The 24,280-nt window shown below is 35.0% G+C and overlaps 1 protein-coding gene across 1 annotated transcript in view; it reads left to right on the top strand.

Annotated features, from left to right (window-relative positions):
- The first annotated feature begins 601 nt into the window (after nt 1-601).
- Nucleotides 602-24,280, top strand: part of Ndg (Nidogen) — a 199,542-nt gene continuing 175,863 nt past the window's right edge. The window contains exons 1-4 of the mRNA XM_090396289.1: nt 602-849; nt 10,069-10,205; nt 15,587-15,728; nt 15,881-16,089. Of these exons, the coding sequence (XP_090252415.1) occupies nt 652-849; nt 10,069-10,205; nt 15,587-15,728; nt 15,881-16,089 (686 nt within the window). The 5' untranslated portion in view covers nt 602-651. The remainder of the gene's footprint in view (nt 850-10,068; nt 10,206-15,586; nt 15,729-15,880; nt 16,090-24,280) is intronic.

Below are 24,280 nucleotides of genomic sequence, written 5' to 3' on the forward strand. Positions count from 1 at the left end.
GTGAGCTTCAAGTGTGTTCGGTCTAACTGCTATCCGATTAATATAACTCCGTTAGGACGAGGAGTTATATTTCATTTTTTAAAAATGATAAAAATGTAAAGATATCGCTGCCTATTTTTGAAACAGTTATTTCTTCTTAAATTCGATCTGTGGAGGAGAGTTTTAGCTTTCTTTTACAGCCTTTCCAACAAAAAAAAAAGAAAAAAGAAAAGAGCTTTACGACCAAAGTCTATATTAATAGAAGGTGATGCTAAACAAAATCTCGTTTCTCATAATCCAAATGTCTTCGTCAATGGAATAAGAGTTGAAGAAAAATATGAAGTTATTGTCGTAGGACTTTTATACAGTTTTAAATGTATTATACGATGTGTACATATCCTGCGTACACTTAAAAATCCATCTATCGTAAGCTTAGCACAAACTTTAGTAAAAGTACTGATGGGATTTAAGCCTCGCAGAGAATAAACTGGGCTAAATTTATAGCAGAGAAACGGTGATTCACGTAGGTAAACGTGCGATAACATGCACTCGAAGAACAGACCAGAATGACCTTTCACCTCAGTGTCGGGGAGAAAAAGCGCTGCACGGAAACAACATTTCTGGAAAAGGATCTGAAGTGAGAGAAGGTTCGTGTATTATTGATAACCGAAGATGCTCAGAATTTGGAACTTGCTGTTGTTCGTCATTGGGACTCATTTACACGTGGAATGTTTAAAAGAAAGGGATTTGTATCCTTATGGATCTAATCAAGACCAGTTCCTTCCCAGTGATGTCGACGATGTTAGTTCTTTAGAGGTGCCACTAACGGTTCCGATCATCTTTTATGGAACCTCTTATAGCACCATTTACGTAAGTATTCCTACTTCTCACTTTTCTCATTACCATTATTGATAGAGCTTTAGGGATAGAGCTATCACTCTATCACTATATTACCGAAGCAGGATTAACAATTTTTAAAGGATTTTTGAACTTACAGAATTTTTTTTTTTTTTTTTTTTCAATTCTCGAAGTGGGATACTTTGATGTACAGATTTTATGTAAATAGATTCATTAATAGACGAATGATATCTTTAGCGCACAAAATCAATTTCTTGCTAACGAATAGCTGGAAACTAGTAACAATTAATACAAGTCTCATTACGGTACCCCTTTTTATTACGATTGCGACCATTTGTTATTCATGATGCAAATATACATAATTCCACTGAAACCAACAAACCCACCATTTTCAAATTTGCCTTGCAAAAATTCTTGCAAATTGGCAATTCAAATTAAATTGACAATTCCAATTGGAAAAAATAGTATTTGTGGATATTAATAACCTGTGTTACAATTGAGTAATCTGTCTAAAATTGAATACACTGCTCCTTCGAAGTTTTCTCGATATGAGTATTGCTTACGAGTATGCGGCGAGTGAATTATCTTATTACTTCTAATAAAAAAATCGAGAGATCATAGTAAAATAGTATGTAAGATCTCTCGATTTAGTTATTATTTTGGAGGGGAAATTTTCACAAACGTGTTCAAGCATATAAATCATTGTAATTTAACTTAGCGCAAACCAGTTTAATCTGTCAGTAACGGATATTTGCATTTTGTTTCAAAATACTTTGATTTTGACCCAAACTCCAAACGAACCTATAAGTCCCCACGTATGCTGTAGATGAATAAGAAACTCGGAAGACGTACATCTTCTGAGTTTCTTAGAATATCTGCAAGTTTTTAATTTTTAGATGAGCTTCTCAAGATGGTGAAGTACCCGTTAAATTCAATTTGTTCAACCAAATACAGCTATTCTACCTTGGATGGACAAAATTTAACGAATTTCATACTTTGAATTTGTACTAAATTTATCTAGTACAAATCCAAAGCGAATTCGACCAAAGCGACTAGGCCTTTTGGTCGGAAAGACCTGGGTTCGATTCCCTTCCATGAAGTGAGGAACCTTTATCTGGTTTCTTTCGACGAAAGGTGAGTTAGCCGGTCTCAGAGAGGTAAAGGGTTTTTTCACCCGGAAACCCGGGATTTTCGTCCTTCAGAACAAGTAAACTGTCCCCGTGAACACACACACACACGTCTACAGACATAGGACACCTCCAGGAATAAGGAGTAACCAACCTATTCCGTGGGATCTCCCGTTTCAAATCGTAACAAGCTACTAGCCTAATACGTTAAAGGAAGAAGAAGAAGAATTCAGTTTCGGTAGACCTGCACTTGTTTAATGAAAACATTACACAAAAAGATTCGAAATTCTATAAAATTATAGTGCTCCGAATGACCTACACCAGACAAGAGGATCCCTCTGTTCTATTGTTGTGATAATGAATGGACGTCTAGGCTCACTGTCATCCTTGTTATCAATTGGCAAAGGAAGATTGTTTTCCCCGAATTGCAGTTCGCATGAAGATCGAGAACAAAAAGAAAGGGAGTGAAATGTAATTCAGAGTCATATGAGAAAAAAAGGAATATAGCGGAAATTGGTATTTATAATATGAAATAGAGTGAATCAAAGGGAAATAAGATGACAAATTCGCTTTTTTGTTCGAAAGAATAAATAACTTTCGAGTTATTGCGTTTCTGAAATGTTGTTTCTGAAGCTTGTGGTGTGGACAGGAAAAAACATGTTAAAGTTAATACCGTGTGTATCGTTTACTGTTTAGTCTATTTTTTTCTAAATTAAGAGTATTATAAAGTTATATCAGGTTTGAGATTTGTATTGAGTAAGTTGCTTAGAAATAAATGAAGGAAATGATAAGGCTTTATTCTTTTCAACTGGGAAGAATTGAAATTTAAATATTAAGATTAGTTATTTTATCAGGAAAATGCAGTTCCGTAGTGCAGGCGATACTTCATACCGTAATTCAGTTGGATGAACGATTGGATAGACCCCGTCTATGATGCGAGGTACCTTTATCAGGTTCTTTAAGGTCAAATTGTGAGTTAGTTGTCTCATACGGTAGTGTAGGATTTAGTACTGGAGAGTCGGGATTTTTGTCGCTCAAGACAGGCAAACTGGCTCTGCAAACACACAGATCTACTGCAGCAGAGGAGTGGCGTGCCAGCTGCATTAATTCGCTATGACCCCTAATCAGAGGACGCTACCCATCCTAAAGGACAGATGGGTTGAAGAAGAACAAGAGTAATATTTTTTGTCGTACAAGATATATTGTTCTGACTTTTTTAATTATGAGAAATCTAGTTTTGAATCCGATAGAAATACTTCCAAAACTAATGAGGTAATACTGAAACTAATATGCAACAAAATTTAGCAACAATATTTAGCGCTCATGGATAAAAATTTCACCCCTGAGCGCTAATTTGACTTACTTATTTTTTCCAAGCTTAGTGGCGTTCCGTTTTAAACATAGCAAACATTAATACTACAATTTCTTAGTTAAATAGAAGGTTATTTCTCGATTTCTCAACTATTTTTCAATAAAGCAAGCTAACCAAACTTGACTTTAAAAAAGCTGTCTTGAATTTAAAGACAACTTTCCTGTGAAAATAATTTCGTATTTCTGCTGTTTCATACCAGCTACTCACTTTTTTTTTGTATTAGAGCTAGCAAGAATCAGGAAATAATTATTTTAATCGAGAAATAATGAAATATAAGTTTACTAAAATAACTTAAATAATGTAATATGAAGGTGTGGAATTTAAATAAACTAAAATTTCAACCCCGGAACATCAGAAAAAAATCGTGTTTCAAATTTTCGCTAGAAGTTCGAAATTGATTTCATTTTCAAATGGAATTTTAACAGCTCTTCTGTAACACTGTTTATGGCCCCGGCCTTTAAAATACGTTTGAAAAATGCACTGAACATGCAATGCAACTAAACATTATGATATTTAAATTTTCTTTAGCTTAGAAATAAGGCTAAGGATTTTCATTCAGACAACAGCAGTATCATAAAGGTGATGAAGCGATGCATCATAGATTTACATAAATTTTCATTCATCCTCACTTCTATTTTGAGTTATTTTGGGAATACTATGATAGCTTTTGAAAATCTCATCAAAATTTTTCCATTAGTTTTCTATCCTCAGTTTTTACCACATTATTCCTTAGCTGTTCGAATAAAAATAAAAATAAAATAAATAAATCAGCTAACGCCTTTTGTTCCCTTATAAGGAGTAGGGAGGTCTTCATACCCTATCTAGCTTTTGGAGACCGAGTGGGCAGCTATGACTTTTAATTTTTGTTGCATATTTATTTTTAGTATAATCACTCTTTGAGAAACCAAAGGTCCAGATGCGGTTCGTTATTTCTTCTGTTAACATTTTTTAGTCTTATATTTATCAATCTTCCTTTTTTGAAAAACTGGGATGCAGTCACGTCTATAATGTTCTTCTGTTTGTACAATTTGTTTGAACAATACTATTTCCGAACGTTTTTCTAATTAAATCCTAACGAATCTAGTTTCTAATTTAACAATCTGGACATTTCAGGGAATGCGATCTTCCTTCTGGTTATTAAAAGAATGTAAAAGAAAGAAAGAATATAATTCATTCTGCCAAGTCCAAATTTAATACTTAGTGTAGACATTCTCTCCATCTGCAGCGAAATTTAAGTTCCTCAGAACAATAAACAAAATATCACTTTAATTTTTTTTAAAAAAAAAGAAATTTAATAAAATGTTAAATTATATAGAATCCTTATGGCTCTTTCTTTGATAAAATTATATTCTAATTCATTCGAACCATCATTAATAATTTCACAATAGCTGAATGCAATTTAAAGAAATTCGATGCTTAGCATCTCTTAAAAGTTGTGCAATTGTTTCAGTTATGGTTTCAGTCGAACAACTTGTGGGAGTTGACTCGAACGGAATATTGATAAGGAGTGCGTGATATGAATAAGTGATGCATGAATTACACTGCGGACAAAAGTTACTGATTTTGTGACGTGAATGAATGTTTCTGCCTGTTTTAAATATAGCAGATGATTTTCTTCCACAGTATGGAGCAAAAATAAGTGCTAAATAGCTACAAATATATATTTTATGGAGTAAAATGATTTATTAACAAAGATACATACTGTATGTTTGCAGATTATATGTACATTCGCAACTATCTGTGGAATCTTGGTCGAGTAAAGCATTAACGACGGTAGATTACATGCTCGAAATGGGCACCTTGTCTTTCAAGACAGGTTTCGCAGTGCATGCAAGTGTTCTCTGTCGTCTTAGAGAACAAGGGTTGTTCATCTGCTGGACATATCATGTAATTATATCCCTTAGTTCATCAAGATTCGAAGGCGGATCATGGGAATACTCATTCCTCCAACACACCACAAACGAAGGCATCAAGTGATGTGAGAGTAGCAGAAGGCGAAGGGTTCAGGAATTCTGTGAACCTCGAAATGAGTCTCCGGGGAAATGTTCTGATAAATAGGATCTAGAACCACATGATGTGTTACAGGTTGCTCCTTCCTGTTGGAATACCTGTGCACAAAATAGAACGTTTTTTGCATGACATATCCTATGCAAATCTTGGGTGAACGGAAAACATATTATCAATCAATGTAGCGTTCACTATATCAAGGTCACGGTTACACCACCCTCTTCAATGAAGTGGGGCCCAATTATGACATGGCCGGACACCGCACACCATACGGTGACCTCGCTATGAAGAGGTTTTTCTTGGACATATTCAGAGAAAACAAAGAAACCCGTAGGGTCATGTGTTTACATGACCGCTTAGATGGAAATGCGCTTCGTCTGAGAACGAGACATTACGGACGAAGAACGGATCATCATAGACATTAGCCAGCACGCTAAGAGTAATCCGTTACTATTAAACACTGATCCACCTGAATGATGTACGAAAAGGCACCCAGCTCCTTAAGGATTCTCTGTAGTGACCGCCTCGGTATCCCTATTCGGCGTTGACCGCGTTTCGGAGACTAATACTTGCTCCAGCACACGCCCGTGATTCTCATTTGTGTTGACAGTTTGAGGTTTCCCTAAACGCCGTTTGCATTGCTGCAGAACACTACCGGTACGTCGGAACCTCTCGATTAAGGCAATTGTTTGGGGCACTCTTACGGAAATGAAGAACAAACAGCTCATAAACATGTCGTAGGCTTGGACCATTTGCTCTACCAACTCCGTATGAGCGAAAATAATGCTCAACAATAAACGTCTTTTCTTCCAAAATCAACACATTGCTACAGCTAAATGTAATGGCGTAGTCTACACGTGCTCTTTTATTAATGTGCATTTGGTCGAACGGAATATCTCATAACGCGTGTACTGAAAGCGGTGTCGAAGTTGAGTTTTTTTTTTCTTTCCCGCCATACCTTAAAACCATCGCCTCACCTCAATCATTGAAGTGCTGAACGAAGCACTAATTAATGAAGTGGCTGTAAAAGTTCAAGTTGGATCTCAGATTAAGTTTGTCGAATTAGCTTTATTATACCAGTGTGCTGAAGATTTTTAATTTTCCACTTTTTTAATGGAAATGTGAAAACAAAATGCTGACTAAATCTCTACTTACGTATTGTATATATATAGAGTGCCAAATTTTCTCGAACACTCACCAGGGTTTGAATTCTGTCCAGAACGGGAGGGCAGTAGCATAGTCAGTCTTCTAGCGGCCTTTCAAATTCCTGGCCACCCGCCTTATTCAGTGTGACACTTTTGATAATTGGTAAAATAACCTTCTACGGGAGCCCTTCTGACACCAGCGCTCTTGACAACTGCTCCAGAGTTAAGCGATCCTACACTTTTGCGCGAGGGACCTTTATAAGTGCTTTTAAGTTGCAAGTTTTCTCTCCAGAAATTTTTTCCTCCAATCAAAACAAACATAATGGTGGCGAATATGAAATTAATACGTGTAATGTACTGGCTTCATGTCTTCAGTTATCTCCTCGACATTCCATCAAATTGTAAATACTGAGTGCGAGTGTCAAATCATGTAGCAAAACAATGTGAAAGAAAAACGGGAATCATGCTAATTGATTACCATTATGTATACTACTGAAAATACGGATGAAAATGCGGAATGACTTAATGCTAACCGATTTCTAGCACGGTGGTTATCAAAAGCTGCCATATTAGCAAACGATTCGATTTTGAATAAAGGAGAGAAATGTGATGACGAAAAGAAACTCAAAGAATAGTCAGACAGACCACATAAAGTAATGGCAAGTTAAGCCTTCTAGCCGTACACTGTGGATTCACTCAATTTCTACGACAGCTGATGCCTTGAAACAGGGTTCAGAATAATTTGTACTAAATTCCATTAACCTTGTTTTCTATGACAGGGACATTGCGTAACAAGCATTATATCATAGAATACATTCGCGACAACAAGCCTCGCCGTAATTAGAGAGTCGATCATTGACCAGTTAGGACTTGATGTGGTGAATCACATCTTCTCCAAATCAGAGACATGTCTTCCACAGGAACACTATCGCCAGAGCAGACCATCCCTTTTTCATGTGCAGTGCCGGTGGTATTATTTTATGATGTGCTTCTGGTTTACGGTAAAATCACTTTGATACTGAGGGAAAAATGAACATATAAATACATTGTATACTGACATTCCAGACAAACATATGTTGTATTTTGTAGTCGATCCAGAAAAATGGATCATCACAATTAATCACTTCGACTCTGTTCCTTCAAAAATGCTGAAACATCTCTCAATGACATAGTGATTTATTGTGATGATCCATTTTTCTGGAACGACTACAAAAGTTGTTGTTAGTCTCATTCCCAAGAAATGTACCCTCTGTCTGAACGTCAAAGGGTACATTTCTTGGGAATGAGACTAACAACAGGTGCTTCATCGAAAGAAGTGCCTGCTGTTTTAGTGAAGGAATGGTCCAAAATAGTATGTTCAGGTTTTCGAAAATGAAATGTGTGCGTGTGTGTGTGAGACAATCCGGTATATTCCTGCTGTTTGCAAATCTGGATATTTTCAAACGACTGTTGTTTGAAAATATTTAGTAAACATCCGAAAATTCTATTAAATATGTTTTTCTGAAGGCTTTATTTTATAATTTTTGACATTTCAAAAAAAAATTCTTCCTTGAGTTTAGTTTATAGTTTGGGTGCATTTGATGGATAAACAGATAACAGAAATTCACGCACTATCAAGACAAAAATGTGGTAGTGATATAGCTTGTGTTAAAAAAAAAGAATAAAAAAACATATTACAGAATAGTTTTAGTGGACGTCATTCAGAAACTCTTTTAAGAAAGCCATAACTAAATAGCTGCAACTTGTGTACTTATGTTTTGAATGTATTACCTTAAAAGAAATAGGAGCTAACTGTTTTAGTTCCCAATGTTTCACTTCATAGCATACCGAGTACTTTTTGTCCAATATCTCTTGATAAGAGATCAGAAGTGATATGCACTTTTGGCATATCACTTCTGAACACACAACCATATACTGAATTTTAGAACGCATTTGGAACTTTAGAACTTCTTGGACTGCCTTACTACTTAAAAGATTAGCTGCAGAGGCAAAAACTTTATTATATATTACATCCCGATTTCATTATGTGATAAACAGCCGCTACACACGTAACATTATTTATTGCAATTTTTCAGCCATTTTAGGGTCATCTTTACTGCGAGTTAGTATTCTAACCAGGTTACACGATCCATTAAAACAGTATAACAATTAAGTTCACACAGAAGAAAGACCAATTTTTCTTCTAGATTCAGGCAGGAATCTAAGGCTTCTTTACTCTTAATTGATAAGACGGAAGTCGCATGAATAAGTGCATTAGAAGAACGTTCTATCACTTATGTGACTAGTGCAAAATCTTGAATAAAAGGAGTTTTTTATTCAAGATTTTTAGTAATAAAATACCTTTTATGCAGATTTTTACAAGTATGCTAAGTCCCACTAAAATACTTGTGTATTAATAGAAAAACTTGGTGTTAATTTAAATGGAAATAATGTTTTTTTTTGAATTATTGAATATTGTTATATCAAAAGTTTTGTGTAAGAACAAAGGAAATTACATATAAGGTAAATTGTGTCTAAGTATACCTCTAGTCAACTAAAATTCCAGACAGATTAAGGGATTAAGTTATGACCTGAGGCCACTGCAAACGCGAAGGTCGACATTACATGGTGGTTTCCCGTCCAGATGCTTATTGAATTTATATTTGTAATAACTTAATTATAAAAGAAATTTACAAGCAGTTTTTATCCATTAAAGTTAGAGCACGTCAGAGTTTTCTGAAGTTTGAATATTTGCATCCAAACCGACAATATTTACGGTTTCGGATAATAATAGAGCAAAAATGTTGCATTTAAAACGAAACCCAGCAGAGTGCGACAATTTTAGTTAAGAAGATTTGAAAAATTTCAGTTGAAAAACAGGATCAAATATTAAAGTATTTTGAAATTATGTAAACGATAAATGTGATTAGATTAGCTATTATATTATTCGAAATATATGATATATTATTTTTTATCCATTAACCTTTTTATATATACAAATACTTAGCCTTGAAGTGTGTTAATTGATTAATACTTACCACGATAAAAATTTACTTAATATCATTTAATGAAATGCAAGGACGTGGCACAATGAAAATGTTCATAGGATGGGAAAGACTCGCTAAATAAAATTAAAAAAAAAAACTATCAAAACCAAATGACCAGAAATTATTCATCCTGTCAAAGAATAAAACTGCACTCCCAGAAACGAAAAACTGATTCATTTAACGGATGATTCCATTCACGTTTACTATACATGCAGAATGTTATTTGTCATCTTTTTGGAAATCGAACTTCGTTTTAGCGAGAAATGTTTCAATAGTTCTAAAAATTTACAATTTACAACATTTTTAGAACTTTACAAGTACTAAAAATGATGTAAGGTACAATAGAAATTGAATTCTCTCCAATGAATTCACCTTTAATTTGATAAATAAACGTAAATTTGGTATTTTGTTGGTTCGTTCTAAGATTTGTATGTATGAAATTAGATCTTATCAAAGAAAAGTTCACCGTCTTTCCAAGTAATTACTATTTCAGATAAATATAACTTACACATACAGAAATTTGTACGAATTTTTGAAACGGTTTTCTCTTTTAGGTTAATGACAACGGTTTGCTCTCCTTCCTGACGGAAGTGCCATCTTTCTTCAATGCACAGTTTCCTCTCACTTACCCAATCATTGCTCCACTTTATTCCGACGTTGATACAAGAGGAGCAGGAAGAGTTTACTACAGGTATTGAATTTTTTTCATTCTCTAGTAAATATTTTAATAATAATTAAATTGGCAACATTTAAAAAGAAATACTGTTTTTATCTATAACAGTTACATATTTTCGTCTAATTTAATAAATATAATATTCATCCATAAATTCATCATTGGTGCTGACAGGTCTTTACACTGCTCGACCACCAAGGTTAATTCGTTTTCATACTATTAATTTATAACGGTCTGTCGTATGCAGATTCATGTGTCTCCTGGCAGTTTGTTCTACGGGAGGAGAACCCCCCCCCCCCTTACCTCCATATAAGACCAGTTAATTCTCCTTTTTCGCTAGAGAATTTTAATATAGAGAATATAAATTCTTTATGTTAAAATAAAAATAGAAATTACAAAAAAAAAAAAAAAAAAAACGATTTTCTTAAGCAGCAGAATTTATAGTAAAAAATTATTTGTATTTAACTAAAAAGTCACACAGGAATATTTCACATTGCTATTTTGAATAGTCTCGTTTCATGTGGACTTGGTCTGCATTAACTTATTACAGCACGTTGTCTAGGGTGTTCACAAGGATATTTCTCAGTCCTCCAACCCACAACTTAGGTTGATTTTTGTTTACTTCTTAAGGATGTTTGTGAAAGTCTTTGAATGGTAGCTAATTTTTATCGCAAGGTATGAGGTCATCATTTTGCTTATTGGAAGGAATTCTGAAGTGGCTTGAAACAACGTTTCATGTTTTATTCAGATTAGAGCTTTAGGGGGTACTAACCCTTAACTCATTATGGTTTACTTTTCATCGATGTTTATTTTGCATGAAATATAATCAGAATAAAAATATCTGAATGATCAGCATTTTCTTAAAACAACGCATACTAATATTATCCTAAGTCATCGATGATAATGTTGCTGGGTATCTATTTTGACACTGTACGCACGAGGAAGGTCTGGCAACTCGCAACTTACTCGATCAAGGTGTATTCTACATTGACTTAAACACACATATATAAATGGTAAACGATATGCTCATTTTTTATATCAGACCCCCCCCCCTCGACACACACACACACTGAAGATACCAAAACGGATGACACGACAATGCCATGTGTAGGCAAGGCGTTCGATAGAAGAAAGGAATTTGTTGATGATTTATTTCTCAATCATGAAATCTGTAATTATTGGGAAATAAGAGTACAGTAAAGACTGTTCCAAAGAACAAAGAAGTCCGAAATGTAGAAAGAGGATGAGAAGTTGGTTCGATAAGTTTGGAGCTGAATGTCAAGATGAATTTCAGATGAGTCTTGGATTGATTATTCTTTTAAGACAGAATCCTTGCAAGGCAGATTTTTTAAGGAACACAGCTTCATCAGAAAAAAGATTCTTAAAAGCGAATAAGTAAAACTAATTCTATAAAGTCCACATATTAATATTAATACTAATATTAATAATATTAATACTAACGAACAAGATAAGGAAAACACTTTCGACAATGCGCTCAACTATTTCTGCCACTTCGAATGATCAGCATGTTGAAATAATCTTGCTTTGGTAGTCATTATACAACAAGCATCCTGATCATTTTTATTAACCGCGTTTGTTATTTCTTAATGTCAGAAGTAGAGAAATGTAATGATATTTCATTACATTCTCATTATCATTACATTATCAATAGTGAATGTAGTTAACTAGGTAATTCGCTGTTATCACTTTTATGCCGATAAAAGTGAAACCTAACTTATTCATATTTGCTTCTTACTTGCATGCGAGAAACTAGTTGCAGGTTCCTCGCTGGGACTACAATAATATGCTACTTGCATATTGATTAAACTAAAAATTTCATTAATAAATGAATTACCGAAATATAGTTAAAGAAATAAATCCATTAACCTGACATTATTCATAAGTGCATGTAATATAATACATAATAATATTATATTATATATTACATAATATTATGCATATAATACATAATAGTATGTATGTATGTATTATTATATACATCATACATATAATAATGCATACTTAGGAAAGCCAATTTGTCCTGGCCAGATAGTCTTTCATATAATCACATTTTTGTGATAAGGTTGTTTAGTCTTGTTCCTAAATAAATATATATATATGTTACGGTCCAAGTAATTAATCGGTTTATACTAATAATTACCGGCTATTATTAATACAAAACGAATGACGAGGTTAAAGTAAATAATTTACGAGAATTAATCTCATGAACCGGTAATTATTAATACTTCCCAATATTGATGGTAAATGTAATAATTTTCAATACTCTAAGTTTGTGGAGGATGGGGAAGTACCACGTGACTCCCGTTTTTGGAAATTTATTTCTGTTGGTTTTTGATGTATACGTTCAATATTGTGAGCAATTAATCTAATTATACGTTGATTAAGTGAAAACTCGTGCAATTTCACTTAACACGTTTTTTTTTTTTCTCGAAAGCGCTAATGAAGAAGCGTTTCAGATACTTTTTCATAATGGATTTGTTTTTAGGCGGTAACCATAATTGACAAGTTCGTTAATTGTCAGCTGGACACGCGTTCATAATTTTGTGAGCCCGCTCTATCGATTGGCTATTTTCATTATGAAATTCTGCGTATGGTTTTCAGAGAAAATTACACGTGACTCCCGGCTTCATCTCCCTGCCCTGGAAGAAGCTTAGTAATGATTATTACGTTAATGGGAGAGGTTGCTTTTTCTTATTTACGTCAGTCGCTAGTAAGTGCGTACATTTCTCCACATTTTCATTGATTTTACGTACCAATAAGCATAATGGGAGACTTAGAAATAATGAGAACACGATTTAACGACCAGGTTAATATCTTGAGATCCAAAAAAAGGGAAAAATAAAAAGTTATTCACATGAGAAGAGTATTATTCGTTTTTAGCGAAAGTTAAAAAGAACAAAGAGAAAGTTTCCGGCAAAACACCCGAAGATTATCAACGGTTATGAAGATATGATATTGTAAAAATTGGAAATGTTGAAAAACTCGTCGTAACTGTTAAAAATGAAAGAGACCTGATTATGTATTACACTTTCTTGGAGGGAAATTTTCAGTTAATTCATGACACTCATAGTGCCATCGGCCATGGAGGACAAAAGAGAATGGTGAAAGAGCTTAAAGAGAAGTATAAGAACATCACAGTTGAAATTGTTATGATATATTTGGATCTTTGTGAACCCTGAAAGCAGCGAATTTAATTCTAGATGTCAGATTAATTTAATTGATATACACTCACAAACTAATGGCGATTATAAATTTATAATGGTTTTCAAGACCATCTTACGAAATTTGTCCAACTTAGAGCTTTGAAAACAAAACGAGCAAAACATCTATTGGATGTATTCACAATATTTGGAGCCCCATGCATCTTGCAAAGTGACAATGGCCGGGAATTCACGAATAAAATTATTGAAGAAGTCTGCGGAATGTGAAATGAGCTTAAGATTGTTCATGGAAAATCACGGCAAAGTCAATCACAAGGCTCGGTTGAAAGAGCAAACCAAGACATTGAAAAAATGTTATCCATATGACTTGAAACAAATAAAATAACAAAATAGTCTGAAGGTATAAAATTTATCCAATTTATGAAAAACAGAGCACATCACTCTGGAATAGATCGCAGCTCCTATGAAGCTATGTTTGGCTGTAAAGCTAAGGTAGTTTTGAAAACATACTTACCAGTCGATACCGTGTAAGAAATCACGAGTGAAGAAGATCTTGAGATGATATTAAAAGATCAACCTAATAAGGATGTTGAATGTCAGAAGATAATCTCAGAGAAGGAAAGCGGTATTAAGACAGAGAATGTGGAAGTGGAAATAGATGATACGAGTTAAAACTTATCTGTTGGAGATCCAAACAAAAACAGAAATGAGTGTCAGCCAAATCGAAGGAAAACAACATTTTTCTGAAACAGGAACGATCGACAAGGAAGATAACAAAATAAAAAATATAACTAATGTTGAATTAGAAAATAATGAAAAAAAGAAAGGAAAGTACTTCTTTTGTACTCAATGAAATCACAGAAAAAAATGAAGAATCTCGAAACTCTGCTAAGCAGTCATTTAAGAAGCAAGCTGAAAAAATGTTACGGCTTTCAATGACTAATTTTCCAATTGCAAATGTAGGAGAAAATGTTCGGATAAGAATTCCAGACGTAGATAGGACTAAGACCGATAACCGAAATATTATAGCTGTTATAATTTCTATTGAGAATGAAAACCTATATCAATTAGGTACAAAATATGGTATTTTAAATCAACTCTATTCGAGGAACGAATTTACCGTTTGTAAGGAAACGTTTATTTCAGTTAATGAAGTTCCTAATATTGAGATAAGTCTAAGAGAATGTGCCCGCAAGAATTCTAATTTAGGTGGTCAATGTTTCCAATATTGCAATTGTACAGCCCATTGTGACTCAAATCGCTGCAAATGGAAAAAGTCAGAAATCCTTTGTAATTCTAAGTGCCACAGAGGTCTTTCCTGTAAAAATAAGTAATTTGTTTTTAACCGGACAACAATATAATCATATAATAAGGTATTTATCACCTATTTTTTCTGCTATTAAATAGAATATTTTTTTTATAAAACATGTTTTTATTACATTTATCAGACTCCTCTAGGAAATATTAATAATTACCGGTTCATCCGATGAATTCTTAAATAATTTACTTTAACCTCGTTATTTGGTTCGTATTAATAATAGCCAGTAACTATTAATAATAACCGGATTTATTACATTATCCGTAACATATATATGTTAAAGATACCAAGAAATTAGATACTTGGTTTTTAATCCTTTTCTCAAGGAAGCAAAACAAAACAATGTTTTACGCATGAAATAGATTCACGTCTCTGCTACTTGTACATAAAGGCTAATGACTTCATATCATTTGCCTTAGTATGTATCCCATAATGCAAAGCAACCCCCCCCTTTTCGGACGTGTGTAACGTTATGCATAATTGCAAGGGCTACTACCCATACCGGTTTGACCTTTATTGAGGTCTCATCAGTGGGAGCCAGACCCGGGAGAGATACCAAGATTGAAGTAATGCAGAAGTCATATATCTAATAAGAGTACCTTATTCAAAGGTACTTTCAGGTGTGTGCAATTTTCACCAAAAAATGGCAAAATTAGAGCCAAAAAATATCGTAGATCCAGGAATCAGAGCATATGTGCAATTAATACCTACAGTTTTCTGTAAATAACTGCGCGTTAATGGAAATTAAAAAAAAAAAATCATGGACATCACTTTCTCATCATTTTCATCTTGACTGACACAATTTTGTTATCATTTGTATTCTTACCATTTTTGCAGTTTTTATATGCTCATTTAAGTGTTCTAAGCGCAATGAAATCATTGAAGTTTCTAATCCACAGAGAAACGAAGTCAACACATCTTCTGGAGAGAGCCTCTAAAGATGTCAGGCGTCATTTCTCAAATGCCGCTTCATTCCATGCAGAAAGTCTGTTTATCGCCACGTGGGACAGCGTCGGCCATTACAACAAAGGAACAAGTCAGGTTAGTGATGTAGCCTTTTTCTTTTCTGCTTCAAACTTTACTAAGTCTGTTTTGTAAGCATTGAGCATATTCATAACAACGTTCATAATCATAATAACTTGCAATTTTTCCATGGCAACATCCTTAACTTTATGTCCATCCTGTCTTATCAGGTTAACACATTCCAGGCTGTTATCATCTCCAGTGGCGATGACAGTTATGCTCATTTCCTTTTCCCTGAAGGAGGCGTGCAGTGGATACAAGGTGATGGAAAAAATCCTAATTTACCAGATGCTCGTGCCCAGGCAGGTTTCATGGCAGGAGATGGACGACTGTATACATTAAGAGGTTCAGGCACAGATCAGGCAAAGAATTTTGATAAGTAAGAGACAATTTTAAAATAAATTTTAAAATGTTGCTCGAAAGGCCCTACTTTCCACTACCAAACAGTTATTCACAGATTATTCTTTCCATTACAAAGGAAGTCGGTAGGAAATCATCTGAAATTGGAAGGAAGTAAAAATACTTTAAACAGCCTGGTGGTAGAATGGGTATTCTCAGATGCCGTCTATTGTCAGGTCATCCAGTGAATATATATATATATATATATATATATATATATATATATATATATATATATATATATATATATATATATATATATATATATATATATATATATATATATATATATATATATATATATATATATATAACTCCACTAACTACACTCCTCTGCTGCATCCCTAATGGAGATTTTTCATCCCGCAAGAAGGCAAACCGGCCCCGTTAGGGGCCGGTTTGTCTTCTTGCGGGATGAAAAACCCCAGTTAAAGTGGGGGAAAATCCCTATTGCCCGCGCTCAAGACCGGCTAACTTGGCTATGGCTGAGGAAGATCCTCGAGCTTCTCACATATCTGACGGGAATCGAACCTAGGACACTCCTACGTTCGATTATTCGAACACACACACACACACACACACATATATATATATGTATGTTTCATCGGAGTGGCCGACTTCTTCAGGCGTGAGAGAACATAGAAAGCCAAAAAAAAAAAACACTATAAAGAAACATTGAGTTACTATAAAACTATAAATTCGACTATAAACCACAGTTAACTTTGAACTATAGCTACAGTCCGACTTAAAGTTCTATTGTTAGACAGCTGTGCGCGTGTGGCTTCACGAGTGCGCCAATATCTGACAGCAGAGCTGAATGAGTCCGGTAAATTGTAGCTGAGGTTACTGTTTATATGGAGAGGATCCATGACAATTTCTTTAGACTGGACTATGCGGCGTTCTACTTCGTCGTGGCATATTTGAAGGTTTGAAGTTGTTGTCCAGTTTATCTCATGTTGGCGGCCTTCATTATTTATGTTTAATGAAAACAGGACATGGCTTGAGAGGGCACTAGCTCTGGTTCTTTTGTAAGCAGTGTCTGTTCGGTGTTCCCCGTAGGAGGATAGATTTTTCCGTTTGGCCATAGTATGGTTTTTCGCAGTCAAATGTGATTTTGTACACACCTGGGAATTGTAGATGGTATTGAGCTTGTTTGTATTTGCTTAAACGTGATCTTAGTTTGGGAAGAGTAGAGAAGCGTTTTTATGTTCAACTTTTCCAACATTCTTCTTAGTTTCTTGGAGAGCGTGCTGATGTATGGCAAGGAGATATAACCTTTGGAGTCATCCTGTGTTTCTACGTCGTTTCGTTGACGGCGGTATAGTTGTTTATTGATAGTTTTTGAAGAGTAGCCATTGTTTCTGAAGGTCCTTTTAAGATGTTGTAGTTCATTTTTTAGTTCTTCATCTGACAGTACAGATCTGGCACGATGCGCTAGAGTTGAAATGATGCACATCTTTTGTGCCGGAGAGTGATGTGAGGATGCATGCAGGTATGTGTCTGTGTGCGTAGGTTTTCTAAAGAGTGAAATTTTTATGGAGTCGGATGTCTTAGTAAGTTTTACGTCCATCAAAGGCAGAGATCAATTTTCTTCAATCTCCATGGTTAAATTGATGTCTTGGTGGAAGTTGTCTAAGTGATTTAAAAAAGTGTGAAGATTGTCAATACCGTGTTCCCAGATTAGGAATATGTCATCAACATATCTAAGCCAAATTTTTGGCTTACATGTAGAAGGGGAGATTGCCTTTTGTTCGAAGTCCTCGAAAAAGATGTTGGCTAGTATTGGAGAGAGGGGGCTACCCATTGCTAATCCTTTATTCTGTTTGTAAATTTTTTTTTTCTTCAAATTCAAAGTAGCCAGAGTTAACACAATGAGATAGCAGAGAAAACATTTTTTCTCTGTTATCTGGCACTTTGAAATCTTGTTGCTTAAAATATGGATAACTTCTTGAGTCGGAATGTTTGTGAAGAGAGTTACTACGTCAACGCTCACCATGATGTTGTCAGAAAACTTGAGTTTTATATTCTTAATTTTAGAGACAAAGTCAGTTGAGTTTTTTATATAAGAAGTAGATTTTCTTGCAAAACCTTTTAAGGATAATGCCAGATAGTTTGATAACCGGTAGGTGTGTGAGTGAATACTATCTAATATAGGTCTCAGTGGGCAGTTTTCTTTGTGTACCTTAGGGAGACCGTATAACCTTGGAATGAGTGGATGTAAAGAACGAATGGAAAGGCGTATGTTTCGTGGAAGTTCTGTGATCTTTGTAGAAGGTTATTCGTTTTGTTATGAATCTCTCTCGTTGGGTCCCTATCAATTTCCGAGTAGGCATTCGACTCTAACAACGTTAAGATTTTTTCCCCGTAGTCTGTTTTATTTAGAACTACAGTTGCATTACCCTTGTCAGCTTGTAGGATAACGATGTCTTTATTTTTCTTTAGATTTTTGATTGAAAGCCTTTCACCAGGGGAGACATTATCAGATGGAGGTTTGCATTATTGATCGCAAATATTGCTTCCATGTGAAGTAAACTCGCGTCCGTATTACGAATTAGTGAAGCGGCTTTCTCCATCTTAGTTAAAAATAGTTAATTGGGAATACTTTTAGGTGCAAGGACAAAATTGAGACCTATCCAAGAAGTTGTTGTTCGTCATGATTCAGAAAGTACGACGATTTGTTTATCACTAATTTTTTAAGTCTTTCCTGAAGATTATTAAGAGTTGGCTGTTCTTGTGTTGACTTGAGCTAATTGAACTTTCTGATGAGTTTAACTTTCTTTAAGTTTTGAGATCTTAATGCACGGCGTGTACTTATTTCTTTAACGTAATTCCATGACACGTTGTCTAAGGAAGCCGTTAATTGGTTTTCTAAATATGATTTTTTCGTAAAGATAAAATCTAAATTGCGTTTAGTATCGCAAATCCTCTCGATTAAAAGATCTAGTTTTGCTTTTGTATAGATTCGGTGTGCTCTTTCTGCAGTAATGACTTCCTTATCTGTATGACATATTCCTTATCTGGGAACACGGTATTGACAATCTTCACACTTTTTTAAATCACTTAGACAACTTCCACCAAAACATCAATTTAACCATGGAGATTGAAGAAAATGGATCTCTGCCTTTGATGGACGTAAAACTTACTAAGACATCCGACTCCACAAAAATTTCAATCTTTAGAAAACCTACGCACACAGACACATACCTGCATGCACCCTCACATCACTATCCGGCACAAAAGATGGGTATCATCTCAACTCTAGCGCATCGTGCCAGATCTGTACTGTCAGATGAAGAAGAACTAAAAAATGAACTACAACATCTTAAAAGGACCTTCAAAAGCAATGGCTACTCTTCAAAAACTATCAATGAACAATTATACTGCTGTCAACGAAACAACGTAGAAACACAGGACGACCCCAAAGGTTATATCTCCTTGCCACACATCAGCACGCACTCCAAGAAACTAAGAAGAATGTTGGAAAAGTTTAACATAAAAACGTGCTTCTCTACTACGTGCTTCTTCCCAAACTAAAATTAAATTTAAGCAAATACGAACAAGCTCACAACCATCTACAGTTCCTAGGTGTGTACAAAATCACATTTGACTGCAAAAAACCATACTATGGCCAAACGGAAAAATCTATCCTCCTACGTCTCGAAGAACACAGAAGAGATATTGCTCACAAAAGAACCAGAGCTAGTGCCCTCTCAAGCCATGTCCTGTTTTCAGTAAACACAAATAATGAAGGCCGCCAACATGAGATAAACTGGACAACAACAACTTCAAACCTTCACATATGCCACAACAAGGTAGAACGCCGCATAGTCGAGTCTAAAGAAATTGTCATGGACCCTCTCCATATAAACAGTAACCTCAGCTACAATTTACAGGACTCATTCAGCCCTGTCAGTTATTGGCGCACTCGTGAAGCCACACGCGCACAGGTGTCTAACAATAGAAATTTAACTCGGACTGTAGCCCCAGTTCAAAGTTAACAGTGGTTTATAGTCGAATTTATAGTTTTATAATTTATAGTTTTACAGTGACACAATGTTTCATTATAGTGTTTTTTATTGGCTTTCTATATTCTCTCATGCCTGAAGAAGTCGGCCACTCCGATGAAACATGTTGTGTATTTAATAAATGTAATTGTTTGTTCTAATTCTCGGATCTCAGTTAGTAAATAAAAGTATGAACATATCCCTATTACGAGTTAATACAACAAATCATCCTATATATATATATGATGATTTTATTTTTTCTTTTGAAAGAATTGAATCACATAAGCCGCGAGTAACGAAAACATGTTTAATGGTATCACACGACTAGTTTCTGCTTTTTACAGCCTTCTTCAGGTGTTTTCATAAAAGAAAAGAAAAAACATTAAACATTGAAGATCAAAAAACTGTGAGCAGCACAGGAAAGTCACTATATATATTTAACGTGAAACCGTTGTAGTTAACGGATTCAAAGCTGTTCCTACGTTGGCCACATGGTTGAGTGAGTGCGTGCGTATAGAATCTCGTGAACGCCAGTATGTGACCACAGCAGAATGACAGTCTGGGAGATTATAGCTTAAATTATTATTTAAATATACAGGGTTCAGGATGATTTCTCTAGATTCTATAATTTTTCTCTCCAATTCGTCATGGCAACGGAAAATATTGTTAGATCTATCCCAAAGGATTGTATGACTATGGTTTTGATCATCGGAATCGGCAGAAAAAAGGATATGGCTGGATAAAGCACTGGCACGTGTTCTCTTGTAAGTGATGTCCGTCCTGTGCTCCTCCATACGCAATTCAATAGACTTATCCGTCTGACCAAAGTAAGGAATGTCGCAGTCACACCATATTTTGGATACACCGGGATATTTTAGGTTGTGATGGGTAGGCTTTGAACGGCTCATTAGAGAGCCGATCTTCGTAAAGGTATTTGTTAGTAATTTTTTGAGAATAACCATTCAGTTTGAAAGTAGATATAAGAAATTTGATTTCTTTATGAAGTTCATCTGGGAAATGAGGAAAATGATAGGACTGATTATGGAAATATCTATTGCTGTGTGTAGATTTTCTGTACATCGAAATTTTAAGTTTTTCAGAAGAACGGGTCCGTTTCACGTCTAGGAAAGGCAGGGAACCATTAGTTTCAAACTCAGCCGTGAATTGGATATTCGGGTGTTGACTATTGAGATGTTCAAGGAAATCCAGGAGAGAATTATGTCCATGGCTGCAAATGAGGAAAATGTTGTCTACATATCGTTTCCAAATTCTAGGTGATAAGGAATAGGAAGAGATTGCTTTAACTTCAAAATCTTCCAGATAAATGTTGGCAAGTACAGGTGATAAAGGATTACCCATTGCTAGACCATGATTTTGCTTGTAGATGGTGTCCTGAAATCTTAAGTATATAGAGACTTGATGCAATGAGCAAGGCTAACATAAAATTTTTTTAGATAACTTATCTTTGAATAATGTCAGGACTTCGTCTGTAGGAACATTTGTAAACAAGGATACTATATCAAAACTAGCCATGATGTCATTTTCTTGAACAGTAATATCTTTAGTGTATGATAATCAATCCGCAGAGTTCTTAATAAAAGACGAAGACTTGCCAGAAAAACATTTATGGTATATTGAGAGATATTTTGAACGGTTGTATGTGGTGAATCAATGCCGTCAATAATGGGACGAAGTGGGGTATCTTCCTTGTGGATATTGGAAACTCCATATATGCGTGGCATGAGCGGATGGAGAGAGCGAAGAGAAAGGCGAATGTTTTTAGACAGTTCAGAAGTTGTTTTTAATAAATTGTTGGTACGATTTTGAAGTTCACGAATGGGATCTCTCTCAAGAATTGAGTAAGTGTCACTCTGTACTAATTCAAGCATCTTATTTTTATAATCTTAAAAATTAAGTTAAGCACAACTGTCGCATTCCCTTTATCTGCGGAAAGGATAAGTATATTTCTGTTATTTTTTAAACTCTTAAGAGCCTGTCGTTCCGACGAAGAGATGTTATCTGTGGGTGGTTTAGCATTGTTGATGATAAATATGGTTCAATACAGAGAAGTTTTGCATCTTGTGAAGGGGAAAGGAAGCAGCCTGTTCAATCTTGGTGAGGAGTGATTCTCTTGGAATAGATGTTGGAAAAGGAATAAACTTTCAACCCTTGCTGAGGATACTTTTTTCTGCATCTGAACGGATGTGAGATGATTTATTAATTGCAACTTTGTCAAGGTTAATGTGGGGTTTAGAGAAGTTCAGGTTATTTTGTACTCTTTTTAGTGCTTCAAATTTCGTAATACGTTTTAATTTGTTCTTATATTGGATTTGGGCTGCTTGAGACTCACTACGCATGAAAAAAAAGAGATGCCAACTTTCATTGTCCAGAGATTCTTCAAGAATTGCAGATAATGTACTTTTTTTTGGCAAACAAAAAAGTGAGAGTACGTTTTGTATCGAATATTCTTTCAGCAAGAAGGTCTAATTTTGCTTTGTGATAGATTCTTTTGGCACGTTCCGAAGTAATATTCTCTTTAAAAGATATAAACTTAGGAAAGACTGCATGGAAATTACAGCGTTTGAGAAAGACTAACCTGTTGGTGTTCATTCCTATCTTCTTAAGTGTTTTGTTGAAGTTTCTTTCATTATTATTAAGAGACGCCTCGCCATGAAGGCTATAGATTTACTAAGGTTCATTTACTCGGTTGCTAAACATATTTTTTAAAAGAATTGAATAACATAAACCGAGAGTAAAGGGAAAAGGTTTAATGGTATTATACGACTAGTTTCGGCTTTTTACAGCCTTCTTCAGGTGTTTTCATAAAAGAAAAGAAAAAACATTAAACATTGAAGATAAAAAAAAAAAACTGTGAACAGCGCAGGAAAGTCACTATACATGTTTAACGTAAAACGTTGTAGTTAACGTCTTCAGAGCTGTTCCTTCGTTGGTATGTGAGCGCCAGTATGTGATCTCAGCAGAATGAGTCTGGGAGGTTGTAGCTTACATTATTATTTAAATGTACAGGGTTGAGAATGACTTCTCTAGATTCTACAATTTTTCTCTTCAATTCGACATGGCAACGGGAAATGTTGTTAGATCTATCCCAAAGGATTGTATGACTATGGTTTTCATCAGTGGAATCGGCCGAAAAAAGGATATGGCTGGATAAAGAACTGGCACGTGTTCTCTTGTAAGCGATGTCCGTCCTGTGCTCCTCCATACGCAATTCAATAGACTTATCCGTCTGACCAAAGTAAGGAATGTCGCAGTCACACCATATCTTGGATACACCGGGATATTTTAGGTTGTGATGGCTAGGCTTTGGACGGCTCACTAGAGAGCGAATATTAGGAAGCGAAGTGAATAAAGTTCTAATGTTATATTTTTTAAGAATCTTGGCTAATTTTTGAGACACTGAGCTTATGTATGGAATAGACATATTGCCTTTAACATCATTCATTTGTTCAGTATGGCGACTAGGAGGATTAAAAATGTATTTTCTAGTACTTTTTTTGAGAATAATCATTCCGTCTGAAAGTAGATCTAAGAAAATTTATTTACTTACGAAGTTCATCTGGGTCGTCAAGAGGAGAGCGAGTTCTATATCCCAGAGTAGAAATAATTCGACATTTATGAGGAGGGAAATGATGGGACTGACTTTGTAGATATCTAGTGGTGTGTGTAGGTTTTATGTACATCGATATTGTAAGTTTTTCAGATGAACGAGTCAGTTTTATGTACAGAAAAGGCAGTGAACCATTAGTTTCAAACACAGCCGTGAATTAGATATTCGGGTGTTGACTATTGAGATGTTGAAGGAATTCCAGGAGAGAATCATGTCCATGGCTCCAAATGAGGAAAATGTCGTCCACACATGAGTTTCCAAATTCTAGGTGCTAAGGAATAGGAAGAGATAGCTTTAACTTCAAAATCTTCCAGATAAATGTTGGCAAGCACAGGAGATGAAGGATTACCCATTCCTAGACCATGACGTTGCTTGTAGATGATGTCCTGAAATCTAACGTATCTAGGCTTAATGCAATGAGTAAGTAAGGCTGACATTTTTTTGGATAACTTATCTTTGAGTAGTGTCAGGACTTCGTCTGTAGGAACATTTGTGAAAAAGGATACTATGTCAAAGCTAGCCATGATTTCATTTTCTTG

The sequence above is a fragment of the Typopeltis vanoorti genome, chromosome 8 (assembly GCF_054136105.1).
Source record: "Typopeltis vanoorti isolate ZY-2024b chromosome 8, IOZ_Tvanoo_1.0, whole genome shotgun sequence".
In the NCBI taxonomy this organism is placed as follows: domain Eukaryota; kingdom Metazoa; phylum Arthropoda; class Arachnida; order Uropygi; family Thelyphonidae; genus Typopeltis; species Typopeltis vanoorti.